Below are 23,905 nucleotides of genomic sequence, written 5' to 3' on the forward strand. Positions count from 1 at the left end.
AAGAAGGAGCAGTGCCTAAAAAAACACTGTTTAAAAAATCATAGAACGGTTTGGATTGGAAGGGACCTTAAAGCAAACACGCTGTCAGAGGGTCCTTCAGTCTACCTTTCAGGAATACAATTATTTAGATGAAGCTGAACTCTCCTTTAGTTTAAATCAAAAATATTCCGCTTCTTGTTACAGTTACGACTTGTTTCCCTCTGCGAACCAAACCCCCGCTGGTACCGCCTTCACCTCGGCCTCGAGGCCCCGCAGCAGGGGGGAAACAGGGCTTGGCCTTCGGCTTCGCACACGGCGCTGAGCGGAGACACCGGGGCCGCGCCCCGGCCCCACGGAGGGCGGCACCCCGGTCACTTCCGCTTCCGGTGGCGCGCGGTCACCGCCGCTTCCGGTAGGTGAGAGAGAGGCGGAGGGAGCGCGGCCGCCGCGCGGGAGAGGGGGCGGGGCCCGGCCCGGCCGCGTTTCCGGCTCGGCCGCGGCCCAGCATGCACGGCGACCGGAAGTGCCGCCATCTTTAGGCTGCCTCTCCGCCGTGTATTGACAATAACAAGCGCCGGGCCGGGCCGTCCCCCCCTCGGGAAACGCGAGCAGGAGGCGGCGAGGGGGGAGGCCGAGGAGAGCGGGGCCGCGGGGGGAGAGCTGGGGCCGGGCGGCGGCGAGGGAGGCGCGTGCAGGGCGAGGGGGCCGAGGCGTGAGGGAGCCGCGCTCAGTCCTCCCCGCTGCTGCTCGGTGAGACGAGGCGGGCGGAGCAGGAGGGGAGCGGGCAGCCCCGGGGCAGGACTGGTGCTGGAGAGGAGAACTGGAAGAAAGCGCCGCGTGGCGTGAGGCGGGAGCGGAGACCTGCCGAGGAAGGAGTGGAAGCAGGAAAGCGGAGACAAACTACGAGAAGAAACAAAGTGATAAAGGAAGGAGGAAGAGACAAAGTGATTCCTCCGAGAAAGAAGAAAGTGAAGGAGGGGGTATATAGAAGGACTCCACTGATGAGAGAGCAGAGCTGAAAGACGCCCCCCCGGAGAGACACCAGACAGAGACTGACTCTAAAACTCTCCCTCTTTGCCCCATCACAAGGATTTGATGCCCCTCAGCCTGCTCACTTCTGTGTGTTCATGTTTCCCACAGGTTTCTCTTCCCCCAACCCCCCAGCTGCAGCCCAGGAGGTCAGACCTGCCACTGATGGTAACACCAGCAGCAGCTCCTCCTGCAAGAAGAGAAAGTTAAATAATAGCAGCAACAGCAATTCTGAAAGAGAAGAATTTGATTCCATTTCTTCTTGCGCCTCTTCTCCTTCCAAAAACACCTCTTCTTCATCCTCTGTCATCACCACCACCTCCTCCTGCTCCTCCTCGGGGGTTGCCTCCTCCAACCATCACCTCCAGAAGAAGCTGCGCTTTGAGGACTCCTTGGATTTCATTGGACTCGATGTGAAGATGGCTGAAGAGTCGTCTTCCTCCTCCTCTCCAGCTGCCTCTTCTCAACAGCAGCACCAACAACAACTCAAAAATAAAAGCCTTTTAATTTCATCCGTGGCTGTGGGGCACCATGCAAATGGCCTGACCAAAGCTGCCTCATCTACTGTTTCCAGTTTCGCCAACAGTAAACCTGGCTCTGCTAAGAAATTAGTGATCAAGAACTTTAAAGGTAACAGGCCACCATTTGTCACAACCTATGGGGAGCTGATGCTCAACTCTGTGTTTCTATTCAACTTGAAAACCGTTTGGCTGTCAAATAGTTCCAGGTTTTACAGGGATGTGCTTCTCTGTGGTGAATGTTTCTGTCCTTATATAAAGGGGAAATGATATTTTATGATGCATACTTGTCCAGTCATGTGCACTTCCTGAGCTACACTTCGCTTCCTGGGATTTTTTTTTTCAGACTTGTTTTGCTCTGTCATTTGAGAAGGCCTTAACTTGTATGTTAGACAGAAGATTTTACTACATAACTCTGTAAATTGCCTCTCTGCAAACTTTTTAACATTTGATATCTCTTTTAGTAATCCTGATTCAGGCCTTAGTGTATATTTTAGCTCAGTTTATGTTAATACTTTCTACAGAATGTGGGGTTGTTTTATATTAGGCTTGAATCTGTGTGTCTTGCTTCTATCCACATTGTTTATAGGTTAATCTGCCTGTGCTTAGTTTTAAATGGTGAAACTAAGGTGATTATCAGGCTATTATGGCGGATTTCCTTTCTGGTTTCCCCACTTGCCTTTAAAGGAGGTAGTTCAGATTTTTGCTTAGCGTTTTCTTTGCAATATCTTTGCTGTAATTTTTGTTGTTAAACTTAGTCTTTCTCTGTCTTAACATACGTAACTCACTTTACAAGCTTACAATATTTTATGGAATTTCTCCAAAGATGCGTTTCAGACTAGAGAGCTGCTGAAGCAGAGACATGAAACTTTGTTCTGTGATGCTGCTTCATTTTCTAGTCAACAAAAATGTAAATAGGTGTAGGCAGAAAGCTTATCTTAAAATGCTGTTATTTTTTTCCCTTTTAAGATGGGGAGATTGTGGGCTTTTGTTATTTCCTGCCTCTTGCTGTCTTCTAAAATAGTCCAATACCTTGCTTTCTTGGGTTGTTTTTCCTTTTTTGTTGGGAGAGTATAAAAGATACTACGGACATTAAAATTATTTTCTAAATACACAACTGATAGAAGTGTTTTGAAGAGGTGTCACAGCAGGTGAGGATTAGGATTATTTTAGTCACTGTAATGTTTTACAACAATCCATGATCACAGTGTAACTTTTTCCTTCAAGGTTCAAAAATGTTCTCTCTCTGCCAACACGTCATGATCATTAGACTGATTATTTTAATGTTTATGCTTGTGATGCATGATAGGGAGAAATAAATGCCACTCTTCTGTTGTTTCTGCACTGATATCTCTAAGGGAAGTCAACTTTTCATGTCCAAAGTGCTCGTTAAATGTCATGGATTGCACAGTGCTGTGCTTGTCGTTGCTTACAAATTGTTACATGAATCACTTACCTAAAAAGGATGTCTCAAGAATCTGCCAGCTTTGCTGTTTATTTACTCTGATGCTAAACTGAAGAATACATAAAGATTATGGTCTTTATTTTCGTGTGCTAGCAATAACATCCCTTACAACTTAAATAACTTCCTAAAATCTAGAATCTTGGTATTTACTGCTGAGTAGTGCACTTGTCAGTTGCTGGTGAAAACAGGAATCTCGTGTGTAGTTGTCTCCCCTTTGATATAGCTAATAGTGGGATATTGTCCGTATTGCAGGGAAATGCTTGGGAGGACAAAAAATTATTTGTCTGTGCTATATATTTAGACAAACCATAAAGCTTTACAGTTTTGATTTTTACCTTTGGGTATTTAAAAGGCAATTTTAATAGAGTATAAGCTCTGGGCCTGTTTCACGTGTTGGTGGCATGGATGTGCATTTGACTTCCTCCCTAAGTTGTCTCCTCCTTCCATCTCCATTTGGAAATGTCCTTATTAGAACAAAACTAGATTCTACCTAGTTATGAGAACACACAGAATTTTAAAATAATTCTGGTATTCTGGGGGTGTGACTTGAAGAATCTCTCTTAGCTTGTTGTAGATGCTTTATCCTTGTTGAAGATGCTGTGTCCCAGGGGCATCTTTAGAAACAAGGCTGAAAAAAATAGTAGGAAGAGTCAAATCTGCAAAGCTTGAGCTTTGAAAATCTAAAGAAGGCTTAATTCTAACAAATATCCACTTGCAAACTCAAGAGATATAAATGCATTGCTTCAGTATAGGAAGGTTTTATTGCTATCATAAAGCCTGTATCATAATTACAGTATTTCCATGTATGTTTCTTGATGGTTTCTTTCCAACTGTTAATACAGAGTAGAATTAATGAGCTGTAAATTAAAAAAAAACCCTAACCTATACACAGCTTTGTCTCTTTTAACCCATCACTTTCAGCTTTAATGTTCACTTTCTTTTAGCTGTGCTGTCCTGGTATTGAAAAACAGTGTAAAAAAGGTATACATCGTGCTTGCTGGTTTTAGCTTTTTATCCCATCTTGATCTGCTTGACACAGTATTGTGGTTTCTATGTATCGCATGTACTGTTTGGGCTAAAGTGCTGCTATGCCTATGTAAAGAGCAATGCTGAATTTTTAGAAAGCATTAATATTTCATATGTAAATAAGACACTGCCTTTACACAAAAGCTTTCTTTTCACGTAAGTATAAATTAAAACGTAGAGCATCAGCTCATACCTCTTTTCTCTCAAAGCTACTACTTTCATTTCTGTAAAAGGTAAAAAGTTCTGCTTTTGCTAAGGTTTTTCTCAAACTTGATATAATTTCTTTTCAAGATAAACCCAAATTGCCTGAAAACTACACAGATGAAACCTGGCAAAAACTGAAGGAAGCTGTAGAAGCTATCCAGAACAGTACTTCAATTAAGTACAATTTAGAAGAGCTGTACCAGGTAAGTGCTTTAAGTAAAAGTGATTGGGGTGGGGTGTTTTTGTGTTGTCATTGGATTTGGTTTTTTCTTAAAACACTTTTGATACAGTGCTAACAATATGCTGTTTTGTTTGATAGTTTTTGTCATTGAAAAACTTACATCAAATAGATTCTCACATAAAAATTTCACAAGACCCGACGTTGAACTGAAAATTTTTTTTTACTTATCACAGCTTAATAAAAGGAGTTTTCCTTTGTAGCAGTTGTCAAGAATTAAATAAGGCAAGGAGCTGTATTCTCTTTATTTTTGGGAGGGGGTTTATGGTGTGTAGCTGTTGAAAAAGAAATTTCAGATCCTAATGTGTTGGTATTTAGGTAAGAAAAACATGGTTTATATTAAAATATAATCCTTTTTCTGAAGTCAGCATCTGTTCATGATTTAGGATCACAGATCATTTAAAAACTGGAACATTTTATTTGACTTCTTAAAAGTAAATAGAATACTATTTTTCTTCATTAATTCTTTTTTTGTTGTTTGATTGTTTTTTTTTTATTGTTCAGCTTTCTGTCTATTCTAACAACTGAGAACCAAAATATATTCCTAGCATCAGCTCTGATTGTTTTGGCCTAAGTGTTTTAGGAAGTGACCAGACTTGAACTACACTTCCTAACTTTTTATATAAGCTCTACTTCTGCTTTTTCAGCTGAATATGTTGGGGAGACTTCTTCCCCTCCTCACCTTTTCCCTACTGACATTGTGGTACTTGTGGTTTTAGTGGCCTAGCAACAGTGCTGCTTGAGCTCAGTATTAAGAGGCACTGACACTTTTTACTCTGCTACTAGTCTTTATTAACTGGTTAGCTGTTTGATTGGTTTATGTGTGTGATTAGCCTTCTCTCCATCTGTTTTTACTGGCTCTTCTTCCCCTGCCTTCCCCTTTTCAATAAAACTTGCACTGGGATCTAACTGATTTCTGTGAAAAGTTGGGGAGAATTTGCACAAGGTTTGGGGACAGATTTAGGGAAGGATAAATTGCCATTCCTTGTGGAACTGAGAACCTCACCATACAACTTCCTCAGTGCAGTTTTAAGCTCATTATAATCTTTCATAATGTTCGTTTAATCTAAAAATAGAGCCTTTTTTTTTTAACAGTGTGTCAGGAAATATGTAGTGTTGCTAATGTAACAATAGTATTGTTACATTTGCAAAGCTTGATTAAAAATAATAAATTACTATCCAGTATATTGGCTGGTATTGTAAATAATTTACTCTGGACTGAAGAACAGCACAAATAACTGTTCATTAAATGCGTGAAGGATATCCAAAATAGTTTAAAAATACAAAGCTCTATTGAAAGCCTTGCTTCTGCTTCACAGTTATCCCTTACATTTCTCCTGGCTTTTAACACAGGATGAATTTAATTTTACTTCTGCTCATAAAGCCAAAAAATGCTTTTTTTCTTTTAAATATCAGTTATAACATTGTAATAACTCTAGATACTTTTCAGTGAAATAGTGTGCAATCATGTATGAATTTTTTCTTTTTATTTTGGTAAATCTAAAAATAAAAGTATTGATTTAAAAATAGCAATAGGATTCACTAGTGTTTTTAAATACTAACTAAACTAGTGTTGTTTCTGAACAGCTGCTTGGTAAATGGATCTGATGCCAAATATGCCTTGGCAGACACCATTGTCCGAGTATAGAGGCAAATTGCAAAAGAGTCTGCAAAAGTTCTGTTGCACACATCAAAATAAGATACTACTTTTAATGTAGTTAAGTTTCTTTAACTCTTGTCTGTATTGGAAGAATCCCACTGAGGAAAACTTATGAGGCTCCACCAGCTTTGTACTTGCTTTGTTCCTCCCCAGCAAGAGAAATGACTCCCACCTTTGAGTATCTGAAGCGCTACAGAGTTGAAAGCTGAAATCCAGTTAGTGGTTGTTTTCTGGTTTGCTGCTGTTTCATTTGGAGCTTGACCTTGTGGGTACAAGAGCAGCATAGAGTTGAGCAGTGTCTGTGACCATTCTCTTGCTTTACCTGTTTGTTTTCTGAGAGTAAGCTTGTGCTGGTGAGGTTTTCCTTAGTTGTGATTGTTGTGTGGGGTGGTTTCATTTTTGGTTTTGGGTTTTTTTTTGGTGGATGTTTCTGTTTGGTTGACTTTTTAACTCCTCTATGTCCTAAAGCCAGTATTAGCTGTAGTGCACTTCATTCTTTGGATCAATGGTAAGGGTTGTTTTTGATATCCTAGGATAATTGATATGAATTGTGGATAAGTCTAATCAGGGTTATCTTTATGGATTTAAGAGTACGTGTTTGACTGACCAATCTCCAAGACACATCCCCATTAAGCTTCCTTTCACTTCTCACCATGAAACACAGCAACAATTCTAATACTTGATGATGATCCAGAAATGTGAGATTTGTTCCTGTAAACATTGGGAATGTAGTCTTACTGCTAGAAATTGTTCAGGATTGTAACCAAACTTCAGGCAAGGGGTTGATGGATGGATATAGATGTACAGTTATAGGTGAAATATGTGTATGTATGCACTTCTGGGGATGAGGGAAGCTTAATCAAAGAAAGGACTACAAAAGGAAAGAACACTAGCAGTGCTTTTCTTTTACTATTAGTGTGGCGTTAGAGTATAGCAGTTAATAAAATTAAGACAGTAAGTGTCTGCTTCAAAGTATGAAACCCGTTAAGGTCCTGGAACATATTAAACTAACAGCCTTGTTCTTAGAGATGCAAGTCCCGCGGTTGTTTATGAGATACTGGTATTCCAACTGAAATTAATGAACTGTAAGCTGTTGAGGGCATGGCCTTCCTTTGTCTCTCCTTGCCATTTTAGTGCCACATCCCTCTCCTTCTCTGGTGTTTTGCATGCAACTGTTTACTGTGTTACAATAAAGGTTGGTATTTTTGAGTGAGAAGCAGAAGAATTACGTGTCGCTCCCCCCCTCTCCCCGCTTTCCTTGTAAAACCACATATAAGAATACAATGAGGTTTCCGTTTCTCTTTACTTCAGGCTGTTGAAAATCTCTGCTCCTACAAGATTTCTGCAAACTTGTACAAACAATTGAGACAGATCTGTGAAGACCACATTAAAGCACAAATTCACCAATTCAGAGAATATCCTTTTTAGCTGTTGACATGCTGTAATGTTTTTACCTGCCAGTATATGGCGATGGATTTATTTGACCAGTTCATGACAGTAGGCTGTGGTAATCTGAATTCCTAGTTTTTGGTAATTGGTTTTGTTTTCATTTTTTTGTGGTACCTCAGAGACTGCTACCAGTTCCTTTATGTCTGTAACCATTTGGAAAGTTTCATTGGTATTTATGAAACACTTTTAACATCTTGCAGAAGCACATATTAGAGTTCTAACAGGGTTTTAAAAGGCTATATTGGATGTTTTCACTTCAGGTTTTTTACATGCTGATCTTGCCATGCTCAGGTAAACAGAAAATACTTCTGATAAGTAGTTCTTGTTTTCTTTCTGGAAAACACTGATGGCAGCGTACAATGATAGAGGTTCTGAGGAGCAAAATGTTTTATTTTAAAATTTTTGAGTTGCATCAGATCAAGATCCTGTTAAGTGAATATTAATTGGTACCAGAGGTATGCAGTCAATGAAATACAAATTCAAGAACTAAATTTATCTCTGAAGATTATCTTTTAATAAGAACTGAAATTATAGTGTCTGTGCAGTGGTGGGTGGCAGTTTTTGAGGTATGGGGATCTATATTTCTTCCATGCCCCAGGGATGAAGAACTAGACCAAATATTCAAAAGTATTTAGATCCTGGTTTTTAAAAATCGTTCAGATAATTTTGGTTTGTTGCTAGTAACACAAGGACACTCATTAAAAATAAAAATAAACACGTTGCAAGAAGTTAACTGATTCTTTTTGAGAGTAGGTGAGTTTTTGCTCTCTGTTAAGTGTCTTGGGGGGAAAAAACGTGTTGATTCATTTCATTGCGAACACTACCTATTAATCATAACTTTCTTAATGATTTCTTCATGGATTCATTGGATAGTGTCCTTTTTCTAAAGAAAATAGATAAATGTTGGCAAGATCACTGCAGACAAATGGTAAGTGTTTATCTTTTTAAAGAAAAATGGTTGCCTGGTCAGCCTGTGTTTTGCTTAACTTCATTCCTTGACAAACATATTGTACTTCTGAAATGTTGTCTTCAATTTATGTAAATGCAACTGTATCTAGTTGGTTAGAAACAGAGCCTTTAAAATACTGCTCTGTAGTGTTTCTTGACACATTGGTCCGGTCTTGGACATACACCCCCACGCACACCATCAACTCGTAACTGTTGTTTCCATGCAAACTATTCTCCTTTTATACTTATTATGAAAGGAGCTATTCTTCTGTACAGAAAGATGCTAAATATGGCATTGATCGTCTCACTGAGATTGGTAGAACATTTTAAACACATGAACGTGGTCTAGTAAAGCACTGCCCAAAGCTTGTCAGATTTTTTTTGGTTTTGAACATACTTTCTGCTGCTCTTCAAGAATAAAATGATTGTGACTTTTTTATTCCGTCTCACAACAGATTATGATTAGAAGTATCTTTTTGTTCTTGGATCGAACTTACGTACTTCAAAATTCAATGCTGCCATCTATTTGGTAAGGGCACAAAGAATAAAATAACTTGGGGTATATTATTGCGTATATCTTGCTGATTTCTTGTGGGGGGAGGGGTAATGTAAGTCTTATAGTGACCTATAAATTACATGGTGAATGCACGCATGCTTGTTGTAAAGGGAAATTTCACTTTTTAATTTGCTGTGAATTACAGGATTCTTCTAGAATAGCTGTGATAGCAAATTTCAACTAAATAGGTGTAGGTATCAACCTCCTCTTCATACAGTAAGAGAAGAAGGCCTGTTCAGCAGCTGAAGTGTGAGTGTTTGGGTTGCCCAGTAACTGGCTTTAACATTTGTGTTACTCAAAGTTTCATAAGTATTTTTGAGGGAAGAAGTTACTTAAAATAAAAGCAAGTTATTCTCTTTAAGTCTTCAACACCCGCATCCCCAGTATTTTATTAATAAGTAAATACCCTGCGGTGCCTTTGGCACTACCTGAATTACTGTGCCAGAGATTGAAGGAGAGGTGGATTGAGAAGCCTGGCTTTCCCTAGAACTGTCCAGACCCATGGTTTCAAATTCATGGAAGGTTTTAAGTGGGATGTCCAAAGCAGAGATTCTTGTCTTTCACATCACCAAGTTCTTCTAGGCTCTGCCTAAGAACTAGAGATTAGAAAGTGATGGACAAAAAAAAAAAAGTATTGTCCAACAGCCTAACCATGGGATTGGGACGTTCTCTTTTTCTTATGAAGGCTGCTGTTAATTCAGTTTCCATTATTCTACCAACTGAGTGAGAAATAAAGACGCTGCGGAAGTTATTGCAGAGAGAACACATGCTTTGATCTTGAAAGTCTGTAGCTTATTGTCAGTGCTTTGTCATGGTTTATTTTATAAATACAGATTATATTGCGTTTGTGTTGCTTGTTCATGTTGAGCGATTTTGAGGATAGAGGAATGAGGAATTTAAAGAATGCTAGTATTGGCCTCTCTTTGGTCTAGATCAAATTTTATTAATAGAGAATATTTGGTGTTGATTCTTATGCAATTTATTGAACAGTTAATTTCTTTTCAGGGATATGGGGCTAGAATTGTTCAGAACTCATATAATCAGTGATCAGAAAGTTCAGAACAAAACTATTGATGGCATTCTTCTGCTGATTGAGAGGGAAAGAAATGGTGAGGCTATTGACAGGAGTTTACTGCGAAGCCTTCTAAGCATGCTTTCTGACCTGCAGGTGAGTAAATTTGTTTCACCTTTAAACCAATAAACAGCTCAGATTTTTTAGTGCTCAGTAAGCTTTATCCTCAACTGCTATTGTGTTGTTTCTCTAGATTTATCAAGACTCTTTCGAACACAGATTCTTGGAAGAGACGAATCGCCTGTATGCAGCAGAGGGACAGAGGCTTATGCAGGAACGAGAGGTATTTTGAATGTTTAACAATATTTGTTATGTTTAATGATGAAGCATTTGTCAGGGAGAGGAACTATTCTGCTGCCTTAGCCGGGATACTGGGCAATAATGTGGCCTTTTTGTTTTATAGTCCTGTGAAAATCAAATTCACGTGCAGTTGCCTTCAGTCCCTGTGCTAATGATTTCTGCTTATAACTGGAGCTATTGCTGCTGTCAGACCAGTTGTCTTCCCCGCTGCTGCCTTGATTATTTTAAAACACACAAAATTGCTCTGGCATTTTCAGGTTCCAGAATATCTTCACCATGTCAACAAGCGCTTGGAAGAAGAAGCAGACAGGATAATCACTTATTTAGATCAGAGCACACAGTAAGTGCCATCTCTCTTTGCTTGGTATTATTAGCTGTTTGGCTCTTTTGTTGAGGGCCATCTAGTAACTACAATGTATTTCAGTTATTGACTGACCATCAAATGCTCCTCACTTCCCACAATTCCTTGTTTACAATGAAGCACTGTCTTCACTCACAGAGCTAATATCCTTTTCTCTTAAGCCAGTATTTTTTTGCAATAAACATTGAGCATTTGGTTGGAGAAAAATAGGCTGCCACCCTCAGTCCAAACATCTCTTTCTCACTGAAATGCAGCTAATCAACCATTGTCCTATCTGAAAAAGACAGGACCTAAGACAGGGACTTCTCAAGCTAAAGAGTCTGAATAGTTACATACGAATAGTTGCATATTCTTCATGGAGTCTAAGAAATTACTGACTAACGTCAATCTTCAATCTCTTCTACTTAGAGGCAGGATTTCCTCAAATACAATCAAGTCAAGATCATGACTGGTAGGACAGGAGAAATATTCTAACATAAAGCCACAGCTTTCATGTCTGAGAGAAAATACAGGTCACGAATAGAACAAAACTGTTCAAGCAAATGGTAGCAACTACTTGAAGTACAGAGTATGTGAGGAAGGTGTTTTCATTACTACTGTCATACATATTTATTTCCTTCCTCATTCAGTGGCTAAAACATTTAGCTTGTTCAGTGGCTTCCTTCTTCCACACCATTATTAGTGGCCAATTCCCTATTTTGTTTTAATACCTTGACTCATGAAGTGTGTTTTTTTTTCTTCTCCTTGGTTGTCTTCCAAGGACAAATCTCCTCCTACAAAGTAAGAGAACATATATATTCTTTGACAGATTCTTGTCCAGTTTCTCCACTGATGAAATCATTGTCCAGCTGCCTAGAGGTCACATACAACAGGCTTATTGTGTGAATTAAATGCTCAATCAGCAGACAGAATAAAGATTGCTTACTGGGGAGGAAATAGGATAAATGTGTATAATCATTTTAGGTCCTTGGCCACAGATAATTAGAGTACTCCCAAAGACAAGTGTAGTTAACGTAATCTCAGAAAAACTATTTAAAACTGTCAGTAATGGAAAAAGGAAAAGTAATTCTAAACATTTTTTCTATAGGAAGCCACTAATTGCTACTGTAGAAAAGCAACTTCTAGGTGAACATTTAACAGCCATTCTTCAGAAAGGTAATCTTTCTTCCTTATAGAAATGTTTCTAATTACTGCTTTGGGGCTTTCAATTCCTGTGCTGAAAAAGAAAGTGACAGATTGAGGTGCTGGGGGAGTACACAAGGCACATCATTCTTTAATGCCCTTTGCTACTCAGTTCGTGAAGTAGCACTGACTGTTTTGCAAGAAGGCAAGTACTCCTTGGCAGAGGTAAGGAGGTGCAATGTTGTCTTCAGATATGCAGCAAAGCCAAAGGAAAAGTAGAATAGGGACTCTTGAGTTGTGTGTTAAATAGCATTTTGAAGACTTGGAGGTAAAGGAGCAGTCTTCAAATTATGGCCGTACTAGGAAGGGGAAACATTGGTTTTAATAATTTAGCACAATTTGAGCAATTAAGTACATTGCCTCAGTTCTGCAATAGTCTCTGTGGAGTCAAGTGACCCTCTGTTGCTCTTGAGGGATAGTCTGGAAACAGATATGGGTACAGCACAAGTTGAATAACAAAAAAAAATTATCAAGTCCTTACTAAAGAGGTTCTGGATGAAACAAATGTGGGAGCATCTTCCTGCACATCTGTAACAGACTCTTTATTGAGAGCATTCAGTTTGCAATTTATCCGTCTGCTTTCTAAGAGCCTTGCTGTGGAGCATCAGGCCTTCTCTGCCAAAAAGATAAAAGGGAAAAGTGGCAATATTTTTGGAAACTGCTTGCCTTCAAACATCTGTAAAATTTATTTTACAGCTAAAACTGAGCCTTGGAGCTCTGTGTTGCCAAGGAACCTTTCCTACAGATCAGTGGAACGTAAAACTTTTCAATTCTTTAGGGACTGGTAAAGCAGAAGTAAGCATAAGTGATAAGTAAGTTTTGTAAAGTACCTGTAGCTTAAGTTATCCAGTGCTATTAAGTTTTTAAGGTTTGAGCCATTTCAGGTAGCCATTGTGCATTTTGCTGTTAAATTAGATAGCTTAAAAAAGCTTAACCAAAACAACAACAGAAAACTACTACTAATTGCTTGATTGAAAAATACTACCTTTGAAGAGGTCCCTTACTGTCAGATTACACTGCACTTTCTTTAGATTACTTTGGTTTTCATTTCTATTGAAATTCTCTCATTTGCAGGTTTAAACCACCTTCTCGATGAAAACCGAATTCAAGACCTATCTCTTCTGTATCAGTTATTCAGTCGTGTGAGAGGCGGAGTACAGGTTCTCTTGCAACACTGGATTGAGTACATAAAGGTACTGTTCCTAGAACTCTGGAACAGATGCCACTGTTGTATTGATGGGGTTTATACTCAGATATTTGAGTCATCTTTAAGCTACTGCATTTTTCTAAGAATTAAAATTACTTGCTTATAAACATATTTAATGGACAGCTTTGGAAACTGTACTAGGGAAAGTACAGGAACTAGCCCTGTTGAACAAAATATTGAATGTTCAGTTGAATATTGAACTCCAAATAAATTTGGAGGTTGTCTTGCTTATAGTTAGCTGTGGGCGACAACTATATTTCTCCAGTAGACGTTTTGGTAATGGCAGAACATTTTGCTCTTCTCTCTGCTAAAGTTTCATGTCAGAGTGAGTGTTAGCTTAAGTGACCAGTCAACTGAAATTCAAAAAGCACTATGAATATCATATTAAGATAGATATATGTGTATATGTGTGTATATATATATTAACATAGGATTAGTTACATAAAATTGAGTTTAACTGGAGCTTTACCTGTGTAAAACTTGAGGATGTAGATGTTTTAGAAGTATGTGTTAATTTTGTCATGCTTAAGTTTATTTCTTCAGACAAGTTCTGAATCTGTTCATTTATTCATGGCTTGGTGTTGAATCAACTTACAAGGTCTAGAAAATATTATATAGTAAATATTTCATAATGCTATTGCTTCTGTTGCATTACTGGAACAAATATGAATACCAGAAGTGAGACTTTACAAAGATAACTTAGGCTTTTAGAAGTCTTGTCATTTAAATTTGTTATTCAGGCTAATTGAAGGATATGTTTTATTTTGCAGGCATTTGGTAGCACCATAGTAATTAATCCAGAAAAAGACAAAACCATGGTCCAAGAACTACTTGATTTTAAAGACAAAGTCGACCATATTATTGATGTTTGCTTTCTCAAGAATGAGAAGTTTGTAAATGCCATGAAAGAAGCCTTTGAAACATTCATTAACAAAAGACCAAATAAACCAGCTGAACTCATAGGTATTTTTCTTCACTTTCTTCCCATGTGGGAATTTGGGTGGGAGACGAGGAGCTGCTGATGCGGCTTACAGATGCGATATGATGGAATTGTGTGTCAAAAGATACTATGCACAATGCATTTTCAAACTGGGGATCTACTGTCCCTTCTTATGCAAGTGAATTATTTCATATGATAGCATTACACACAAAGAATAGGTTCTATTCTTCAGTCCGCTGGCTAGGCCAGTGAAGTGAAGAACATTAGGCCTTGGGCACTCCAGCAATTGACTGCTGTCCAGATCTGAGAACATTACTAATAATTAGGCTGTTTCAGCAGCTTATGTAACTATGTCACCAACACGAGCACAGAATTATTAGGGGTTCTACACAGACATCTATTCTTTAACGTGTAGAAGTGAAGAGATGAAGATGCACCATACCTCTCGTGTTGTGGGGACAGAGACTCTTTAGTTTGTAAAGAACATTATGTACAGATTTGTGCGTTACAAGCCTGGCTCTCTGCAATTTTGAATACCTTAATCGTTTCCCCACACAGTGAATAACACCTGCTTTGCAATCTGTTCTGCTCTTAGGGTTGTACAGTAATGCTTTCTGCCCTCCTTTTTTATATTAATTCACTAACTGTAATGTGCTTATTAAACCGTTTGAAATTAAAAGAAACGGTAATCTCCTAGAGAAATTCAGCAGTCTAGTCAGCACGTATAAATAACTGGTTTACATATTTTTCTTATCTTTTTGCCTCCTACAGCTATGTCAATTCATATCCATAGCAACTTTTTACTTTGAAATTGTAATACATACCAGGATTTATTACATACACGACCTTTTTTAACATTATGTATGTTAATAAAGTTAAGATGCAGTAATTGGTTATCTGAAAAACGAGAGTGAGCTATAAAGTTTTTGTAACTTTATAGCGTCTGAAAATCTATCAAGCTAGCTGTGGTGAAACTGATTTGAAGGTGATTTCATGATTCTTTACATTTACAAAAGGCTTCACAATATTAGATTTTAAAAAAATGTTATATTGTGATACTAAGCATATGCTAAACTTTTTATTCCTCCATACTCTTTTAGCTAAATACGTAGATTCAAAGCTTCGTGCAGGCAACAAAGAAGCTACTGATGAAGAACTTGAAAAAATGCTGGATAAAATTATGATAATATTTAGATTCATATATGGTAAGTATTGGAATTTTGTGGGGATACAGTTGCTTAATCAGTAGCATAAAGCTTCTTTGAATAAATTTATGCAGTCTGTCTTCATTTTCAAGAGTTCATTCTCTGTAGATGCCATTTGCTGGTGTGGTGCTGTTTAGCTAGTTTGCATTATGCAAAATGCTAATAACAAGACCTGGCTCATTAAAATCTTCATGTTCTTAAAGCCCTTGTTAGGTTTTCTGAGCTTCGAGTTGCCTCATGTAGGTAATGTTTGTTTAAAACAATGATTTGTGATCACTGTCAAATCTCATCTCTTACAGGAAAAGATGTCTTTGAGGCCTTTTATAAAAAAGATCTAGCAAAGAGACTATTAGTTGGAAAGAGTGCATCAGTAGATGCTGAAAAATCTATGCTTTCCAAACTCAAACATGGTAAATGTCTATCAACTTGCTTTCTTTTAAGAATAGTCACTTCATTAGGCCTTCCCAGAACTGCTGTTTGTATTTCCCTGTTACACAGGGGTGGGGGGAACCTCGTGTGCCAGTCTTGTATAGCTGGTAGGTTTTGAGGAAACTTACTGGCTTTTAGTTTTGTAATTAGAGAAGCAATTGGCATAAAACAGGAGCTTAAAGTACGTGGTGTATCTTGGCCTGTGGGATAGCATTGAGGTTCCCCGCTGAATAAATCAGTGATGTGCTCAGAGAACTTGAGGGTGACTTCTGCTTGTTACTCGTTCTGTATGAAGTCTGAAACATGACTCTTCCAGTAAGCAGTCTTTGTTTCACAGGACGGAGTCCTTGGGTGGTAAGAGGAAGATTTTGGGAACTCGATCTTGTTCTACTGTCAAGGGACAGTTTGGCAGGCAGCTGATTGGGATCAGAATTGCTGCCTAAGTGACAGGTTGCCAGTGGAGTCCTAGGATGAACAGTCAGGTCCACATGGAAAAACAATTGGGTTGCAAAATAGCTGCCACATGAAAACATTTTCCCTTTTCTTGTTTATAACCTTATTCTGTATCTTAATTAGAATCTAGGTGTTTATGTAAGAACATATGCTGAAATAGGTCATCTTGCTTCAGAGTACGTTCTGATATTTACAATACCTACTCTGTAGTGTTGAAAACAAACAAGATGAATTTCTAAGATTTATGTTTTCTCTTTTATAGAATGTGGAGCTGCTTTCACCAGCAAACTTGAAGGAATGTTTAAAGATATGGAGCTTTCAAAAGACATAATGATACAATTTAAACAGGTGCTGTGGGAAAGCCTGCATGGCTCTATTATTTACATGCTTTTTGAATGAGTTGTTCTCAGAAAGCCTAATAAGAGAGTGCAGGGTGTCCTCAGTTGTGAACATTTCTATTGTAATTGAGTTAAACTCCTCTTGAATTATTCCAGTTGTCTGTAATATTCTTTCCCTACAGAGAAAAGGACTTTGTAGCTGATGGCTTTCAAAAGCAGTGGTCAAAAGCCCAACTGAGAAAACAGTCCCTACTGAAAATTAGTCAGAACCTATTTCTTAATTCTGTGTTGTCTGTGCTTTTGAAAATTTACTGAATTTATTAATGACTTTCCTAACAGCAAAGAAAAAAGCTGAAACAAGAAGCTTCTTATCCCAAAACAAATCACATCCACAGTTATAAAAGAAGATTTGTAAACTTATAAAACACTTTAATGCTAGTTATAAAATGTTTTTAACACCATTATATTCTGATGGAATTGCTTGGGTTTGCCCATTAGTTCTGGTGGTTCTGTATTGTTTTGCTTACAGGCAAATTTTGACATTCTTTACTTAATTCACACGTAATTAGGTGCATCTCCACATCAGCCTGCTAAAACACGGCTTTTGCTGTTTTCTTCCTGTATGGAAGTGCCTTTGGAACTTCAGAGAAGTGCTTTTTCTTATTCTAGTTTTGTTACATGTAACTGCGGTTCATATAGCAAAGACATCATAAGGTCACTTGTCTGTGCCCACAATGCCTTTTCTAAATAAAGTTTTAGTTCTGCCTGAAATACTTGTAAGAAACATTGCTTTATTTCTGTTTACTTTGTTTTTGCAGTATATGCAAAATCAGAATGTACCTGGCAACATTGAACTAACAGTGAATATTCTGACCATGGGTTACTGGCCAACCTACGTGCCTATGGAGGTCCACCTGCCCCCAGAGGTAATGAAGACAGATGTATTGTACCAACTATCAGTGTATCAGCAATGCATCTTGAGATCAACTGCAGCTTGGTTTTAAAGCCTCTAGAAGAAAATGCTGAAGTGTCTTTTAAAGTTTGTTTTCTTTTCTTGTAATTCTCTTAATCTTCCTAAGCTTTTACCTAAGGCTTATGTGATTGTGGAGGAAGGAAGGATGCTTCTAAAATAGAAACAGACTTTAGTGTTCTGGGTTTTTTCTTTCTTTTTAGATGGTAAAACTGCAGGAGATTTTCAAGACCTTTTATTTAGGAAAACACAGTGGTAGGAAACTTCAGTGGCAGTCAACATTAGGACACTGTGTACTAAAAGCAGAATTTAAAGAGGTGAGTGTATTGTTTCTCTTATACCTGTTGCTGATTCCTTGTCTGAGTTGCACCTTAGGGATACATCGGGAAGCTCTTTGTGCTGCAGTGGAAAACTAAGCACTGTTTTTGTAATTACTTTTAACTTTTTACCTCTCGCTACCATTTCTGGGGTTGGTAGTTTCTGAAATAGATGTATGAAGGTCTTAGAAGATGCCTCCAATTTCTGCATTGGTGGGAAAAAGAAAAGTTGTTGGTTACTGCTTGGGGAAAATATCCAGTGGGTTTATTTCCTTACTAAAAATGGCAGTCATTTTTATACTGGGGAGGGGAAAAAAGGGTCTGTGTACCATGGATGACCTTCCTTCATCTGACAGCTTTACGCATCTCTATAGTAAGGTTTTCACTACTGAAATAAGAAAAGTTATGCATTGTACCAGAATACAGCTGTTTTTAAGGGCTCCCAATTATTTCCCTACAGCATTTATTCAGGGACACAAATATATTTCAAGAAAGTTTCTCTTGGAATAGGTCTTCTTACCACTTCTATTCTTCAGAATATCTTAAGGGTAAAACAAGTATTATCAAACTTGATTATTTCAAAGATCCTATAGTTCCTCATGCTGTATTTCTTAAACTGATTTGTGTTATACGTTGATTTAAAGGCCTTTTCAAATCATAGTTTTAAGTAGTTAGTGCTTTGAGATTTGCCTGTCTTGTGTGAGTGTTGTTACTGGATATAATAGTCCAGCCTTCTGACCCCTGATGTATTCTGCATTTCATAGTAAATACAATGTGACCAGTAACTTATGCTTTCAATTTACCAAATGAATAAAATAACAATCACATCCTTTAGGGGAAATAATTGAACGTGCAACAATGACTTATTCCTTTTAGCCCTCCTCCACCAAAAAAAAACCCAACAAAACAGAAAAACAAACAACTTATTGATGTCTGTTCATTTCCCTTGTGACAGGGCAAAAAAGAACTTCAGGTCTCCTTGTTCCAGACACTGGTGCTGCTTATGTTTAATGAAGGAGAAGAGTTCAGTTTAGAGGAGATAAAGCAGGCCACTGGGATAGGTTGGTATTGAAAACAGCTGACTACTTCCAAGTGTTCTTGCTGAAAAAAAACCTAAACAACTTGTTCCTGCTTTAGAGGACGGAGAGCTGAGGAGGACACTTCAGTCTCTGGCTTGTGGCAAAGCCAGAGTACTGACTAAAAGCCCCAAAGGCAAAGATGTGGAAGACGGTGATAAATTTACATGTAATGATGATTTCAGACATAAGCTCTTCAGGATAAAGATCAACCAAATTCAGATGAAAGAAACGGTATGTTCTTTATAATCTCTGGGGTTCGGATCCTTGGGTTAAGTATGTGGTTGCCTGCCCACTTAAAAGTTGGGGGTGTTTTTCCCCCTCTCAGTTGTAATGTACATTTGTAAAAGTTGGGTGTATAATTTGGATGATAGTACATACCTAACAATGCGGATTTACCTGTGTGCTTACTTACTAACTTGGACACCACTGATGCTAGATATCTCTAAATAAGGTTGCTTAAAAGAAGTTCTGATAAGTGAATGTTCTTTTCACCCTTGATCATTGCCTGAAGCCATACTGAATGGTGTGTGAACATAGAAACAAGTTCACAGTGAATTTTCCCTGACAGCCACCCAGTGTAAAATCTGCAAAGATTTTAATTCCTTGTGCAAGTGTTTTTCTAATAGACAGTCTGCCTTCATATTTGTAAAGGATCTATGTCAAATACTTGATAACAGACATTTTACTTTTTACACTGAGAATCGTCTTACAGATAAGAAGAATAATTGTTCTGACACTTCTAGTGTTCTCTTTAAAACCTTTCAGGTAGAGGAACAGGCAAGCACTACAGAGAGAGTATTCCAGGACCGGCAATACCAGATCGACGCTGCAATTGTACGAATCATGAAGATGCGTAAGACACTGAGTCATAACCTGCTTGTATCAGAGGTGTACAACCAGCTCAAGTTCCCAGTAAAGGTACAGTGCTGATTTTTCTTCTTCTAAAACTTTATTACTCCGTTTTATATTCCCTGGTGTGTCATCATGTAAACACTGCTTCTGTCCAAAACATGCATCTTTTTACTATTAGGAAGGACAAATACTCACTTTCAGGAGTTTTCAAAGTGCCAATTTCATTCATTTATCTGAATATCACCTCAGGCTTTTACTAAGTCAATAAAACCTATTACCAAGGCTTTCAGAACCAATCTCTGTTAGCAGTAATTATGAAGCTAGCTGCTCTTCTGGCATTTAAGTGTTCTAGCAATGCATTCTTGGGGACAAGGGGAAAGTGATTCAGAAATGTAATGCAGAACTGGTTTTGATTGTTAATTTTGTTGGCTATTTTTAAGAAACTAGTTGTCAGTAAATGCACAGTTTTTTTTCCATACAGTTTATACTGGTTTATATACATGCACTGAGTCACATATATGTGTACAAATGGAAATGGATTTTCAAATAGACACTGATGCATCTGAGTGCAAATACACAGTGCTTTCTGTCAATGGAGATGTAAAATAAAAGGTACTGCTATCTCATTCTGCTTTCTTAGCCTGTAAAGTTCCTGCAGGCCTGTAAGTACTGCATAAACTGGAGTTGGGTTTTGCAGGATTATAACAGATTATTTAAATGCTTTTCCTCACTCTTCATCATGAGGTATTTTTATGAAATCTTTCACACGGCAAAATCAGAGTGCTCAAACAATTGCAAATCTCGCTGTCAATAAGATAAAATGAAACTTTTACCATGTAAAAGTCAGAAATAGAAACACTTTGGTATGTAATGTGTGAATTGCAGTTCTTGGAGTTCAGTTTAAAGAGCTATGAATTCCTTTCCCTGATGTAAAAAAAAAAAATAATCTGCTGAGCTGCAGGCGACAAGCTAACTTGGTAATTCAATCTATTATACATTGCAGACTTGAGCTTTGATACTTTGAGGGAATTTTTTTTTTAAACTGTGATTTCTGTTTCCTCAGCCACCTTAGACAGTATGTGAGTTTGCCTTAAGTAGAAAAAAAGAACCAAGAAACATTGACTGCAACGTAATAATCCTGACATCTGCTTTATTTTACAGCCTGCTGACCTTAAGAAGAGAATAGAATCCTTAATTGACAGGGACTACATGGAAAGAGATAAAGAAAACCCTAATCAGTACAACTATATTGCATAAACATACGTTGGCCTTTGTTTTACTGCACACATGGTGTCATACACAGTTGCCAGTGGATAAACTAGCCCGTTGATCCCATTAATTGACTTTTTATACTACCGATGATTGAATGAAAGCAGTGTAATGGAAAAGTATAGTAGAGTGGACTTCTTTCAGTGGTTAACATGCCCATTTAAAGAGTACTATTTACATTTTAAGAAGAATGCTGTTGAACTCTTTGCATGTTATTTAGTAAGATGTGCAGAAAGCTAAAAGAAAGTACCTGGTCTTTGTGATTCCATTTGTCTCTGGGTCTGAAGAGGAGTCCCTTGATATGACTGATGTCTTTTACACCTTTAAATGGAAACAGAAAGTTAATTAATATTAAAAAATAGCCTTTAAAATGCTTAAACTGCATGCAAACTTTTAATTTACTGTACAGAATGCATTTCAGTTATAACATACCATTGGTTTGGTTGATGCCCACACTTGGGTTTTTCCCTTGAGGGAGGGAAAATGGGCAATAAGCCAAGCTATGCTTATTGCTGATGGAAAATATTCTTGGTTGCAGTTAAGGCAAAATGGTACCAATATAAAACAGTGTATAAAGTTTGCAGTGTGGGCATGTATCCTGTATATATATACAAACACCATTCTTAAATAACTGCTACAACAAACAAGTCCAGATCAGACTTATATGGCTTGTCTATAAGACTAGGTGTTCACCTTTAGGAATTTTAAGCATAAAACAGCCATAATGGAAAAAGTGACAGTTTTTACTAGACATGGGTAGGAGGCCTTCACCTCTTGGCAGCAATACTCTAGGAAGGAGAATCTATTTACAGATATCTATGAAAAGCCACACTGTTCTTGTGGTAAAGCTGTAAGAACAAAAATTTCAAATGGATTTTAATACTTGTTTTGCTTTGCAGCATTCTAAACTTGAACTAACCTCAAGGTTTAGACAGGGCAGCTCTTCTAAGACCGCCCTGCTTTGGATTGCTTTAACTTAAAGCTTTAAGAACTCAGCCCTAGATGTGGCAGGCCTCCTAGAACCCAGAAGCCTACCTCTCATATATAAAGTTAAGTATTGCTACAAGGCATCTAAAATATATTTTCTTAGATGACCAGAGAGCATTCTTTGCATCTTTATAAGACATGGGAGAAAAAGTCACTTGAATGTAGAGCTTTGTTTCAACAAAATGCATTTTTTTTAATTGCTATAGCAGCATGTGCCAGGAATATTTTGCGAAAACAAGTGTCAGCATTAAAGGTAACTTCTCCACATAACAGTTCTTCCTTACCCAGCCAGGCTTTAGACTTATGATCAGCTGTGTTGCAGAGCACAATGAAAAACCTCATCCTCTTTCGGGCACTGATAGTCCTGGGAAATACCAGAAATTTCTTGGAAGCAAGATGTTACTTTTTTTTAATGGCAGTGTAACTTAGCTCTCTCTGACCTATAACTTTAATCACTGTGATCCTGCATTCAGGGGTGTGCATGTGCAAGAGAGGAAGAGTGTATGTGTGTATTTTGTATCTGACACATCCCATCCTTACTGCTTTTTTGATCTGCTATTTAATACCGTATTTTCTCCAGCTGTGTTTTCTCTTAAGGTCTTTTATATGCAGTCTTCAGCTGACAGATGAAGCAGAATGTTTTGGGTTTTTTCTCCTACTAAATTATTTGCTGTCACCCTTTACTAACAGTAATACAGCTCTTTGTGATCTGCAGAAAATCTACTTTATCCTTTGACACTATTGCAGCACTACTGGTAGACATCCAGGACCACCCTTGCCTCTAAGAAAAGTACGAACAGTAGAATTATCTGGTAAGAAACTTGAAGACTGCTCCTGCAAATCTTTAAGTATTAGTTCAAATAGAGATCCACTGGGGAGGAAAGAATGCCCCCCCCCAAAAAAAAGCCTTCTGTATTTTGCATTCAGTGTTCCTTTTTCTTGTATGTGTTTTTTATCTTTAGCCAATAAAAGATTCCTTTTAAAAAGATGTTTTGGAGAAAGAGCATAAAACTTCACTCTTTGGGAGACAGGAGATGAATATTGATATTGAACTGGTTCCATTCAGTCTGTTGTAGCAAATAAACCTATAATCTAACACCACTGCAGGTTTAAAATATCTATTCTGCTAAAATCCTCCCTCATTAGACAAGTGTGTTGCATTCAGTCAAACTAACCAGAAAGGTCTGAAGGTTTATTTAACATTTATCCAACCCATTTCAGTAACTTAAATGCAGAAAATATTATATAAAAAATGTCCTCAAATCTCATCAGACTCCCACCATCCGAGGCAGACCCTAAGCAGCAATCTAGTTAAAGCAACCCAAAGAATGGACTTTGAGAACCCTGGTTAGGCTGAGAGAGGGGGTGAGAGATGGCACAGGAGAAGGCTTCTCCTTGTAGCTTCATGTGTTTTCCTCAAGAACTTGTTCATCTCTTCTGCTAAGATCTCACTCATTCCTGGTTAAATGACAAAGCTGCAGCCAAGATTTATCGTCCAGCCGTACAACTCTGCAACTTCTTGCTGGGATCATGTGCCTGCCTATTGAGCCATATATATCTCTTAAGAAAAACAAAAGTGGGCTTGGACCACAACTCATCTGGCTATAACACAGCTTGTCTGTTTGGCCACACGTTTTTAATCTTGACTCTTGCATGCAGTTTATAGCACCTTGTTCATAAGAAATTGCAGTTTATTCTTAGAAATATATATTTTAGGTTTTTTAATCTTTATACCCATAAATGGACTATTTTTTTGTCTTGGCTGGTTTAAAAAGTGACCATTTTGTTTAAATGCTGTAATTGCAAATGTGTTGTAAATGTTGTTTTGTTCTATAGCTTACACAAAGGTGCCAAAGTAACTAGTTAATAAAA

The 23,905-nt window shown here is 37.9% G+C and overlaps 1 protein-coding gene across 3 annotated transcripts; it reads left to right on the plus strand.

Moving 5' to 3' along the window:
- The first annotated feature begins 509 nt into the window (after window positions 1-509).
- CUL4B (cullin 4B) lies at window positions 510-23,595 on the plus strand. 3 transcript variants are annotated; one of them, XM_069867994.1, is made up of 20 exons: window positions 514-1,638; window positions 4,309-4,424; window positions 7,431-7,533; window positions 8,414-8,496; window positions 8,972-9,045; window positions 10,078-10,240; window positions 10,338-10,427; window positions 10,702-10,784; window positions 11,893-11,960; window positions 13,062-13,180; window positions 13,965-14,157; window positions 15,235-15,339; window positions 15,639-15,749; window positions 16,484-16,569; window positions 17,378-17,485; window positions 17,733-17,846; window positions 18,802-18,907; window positions 18,984-19,156; window positions 19,691-19,843; window positions 20,939-23,595. In XM_069867994.1, exons 1-20 carry the CDS (start codon window positions 1,107-1,109, stop codon window positions 21,032-21,034), a joined length of 2,676 nt encoding a protein of 891 aa, XP_069724095.1. In that variant the 5' UTR covers window positions 514-1,106; the 3' UTR covers window positions 21,035-23,595. The 3 variants fall into 3 exon arrangements, 2 of the variants coding, with proteins under 2 accessions (XP_069724095.1, XP_069724096.1); XM_069867995.1 differs by having other exon boundaries at window positions 515-1,638; window positions 7,431-7,534; window positions 8,427-8,496; XR_011338428.1 differs by lacking the exons at window positions 19,691-19,843; window positions 20,939-23,595 and having other exon boundaries at window positions 510-1,638; window positions 17,733-17,857; window positions 18,812-18,907; window positions 18,984-19,114.
- Window positions 23,596-23,905: the final 310 nt, after the last annotated feature.

Source organism: Phaenicophaeus curvirostris, chromosome 13, assembly GCF_032191515.1.
Source record: "Phaenicophaeus curvirostris isolate KB17595 chromosome 13, BPBGC_Pcur_1.0, whole genome shotgun sequence".
Taxonomy (NCBI): domain Eukaryota; kingdom Metazoa; phylum Chordata; class Aves; order Cuculiformes; family Cuculidae; genus Phaenicophaeus; species Phaenicophaeus curvirostris.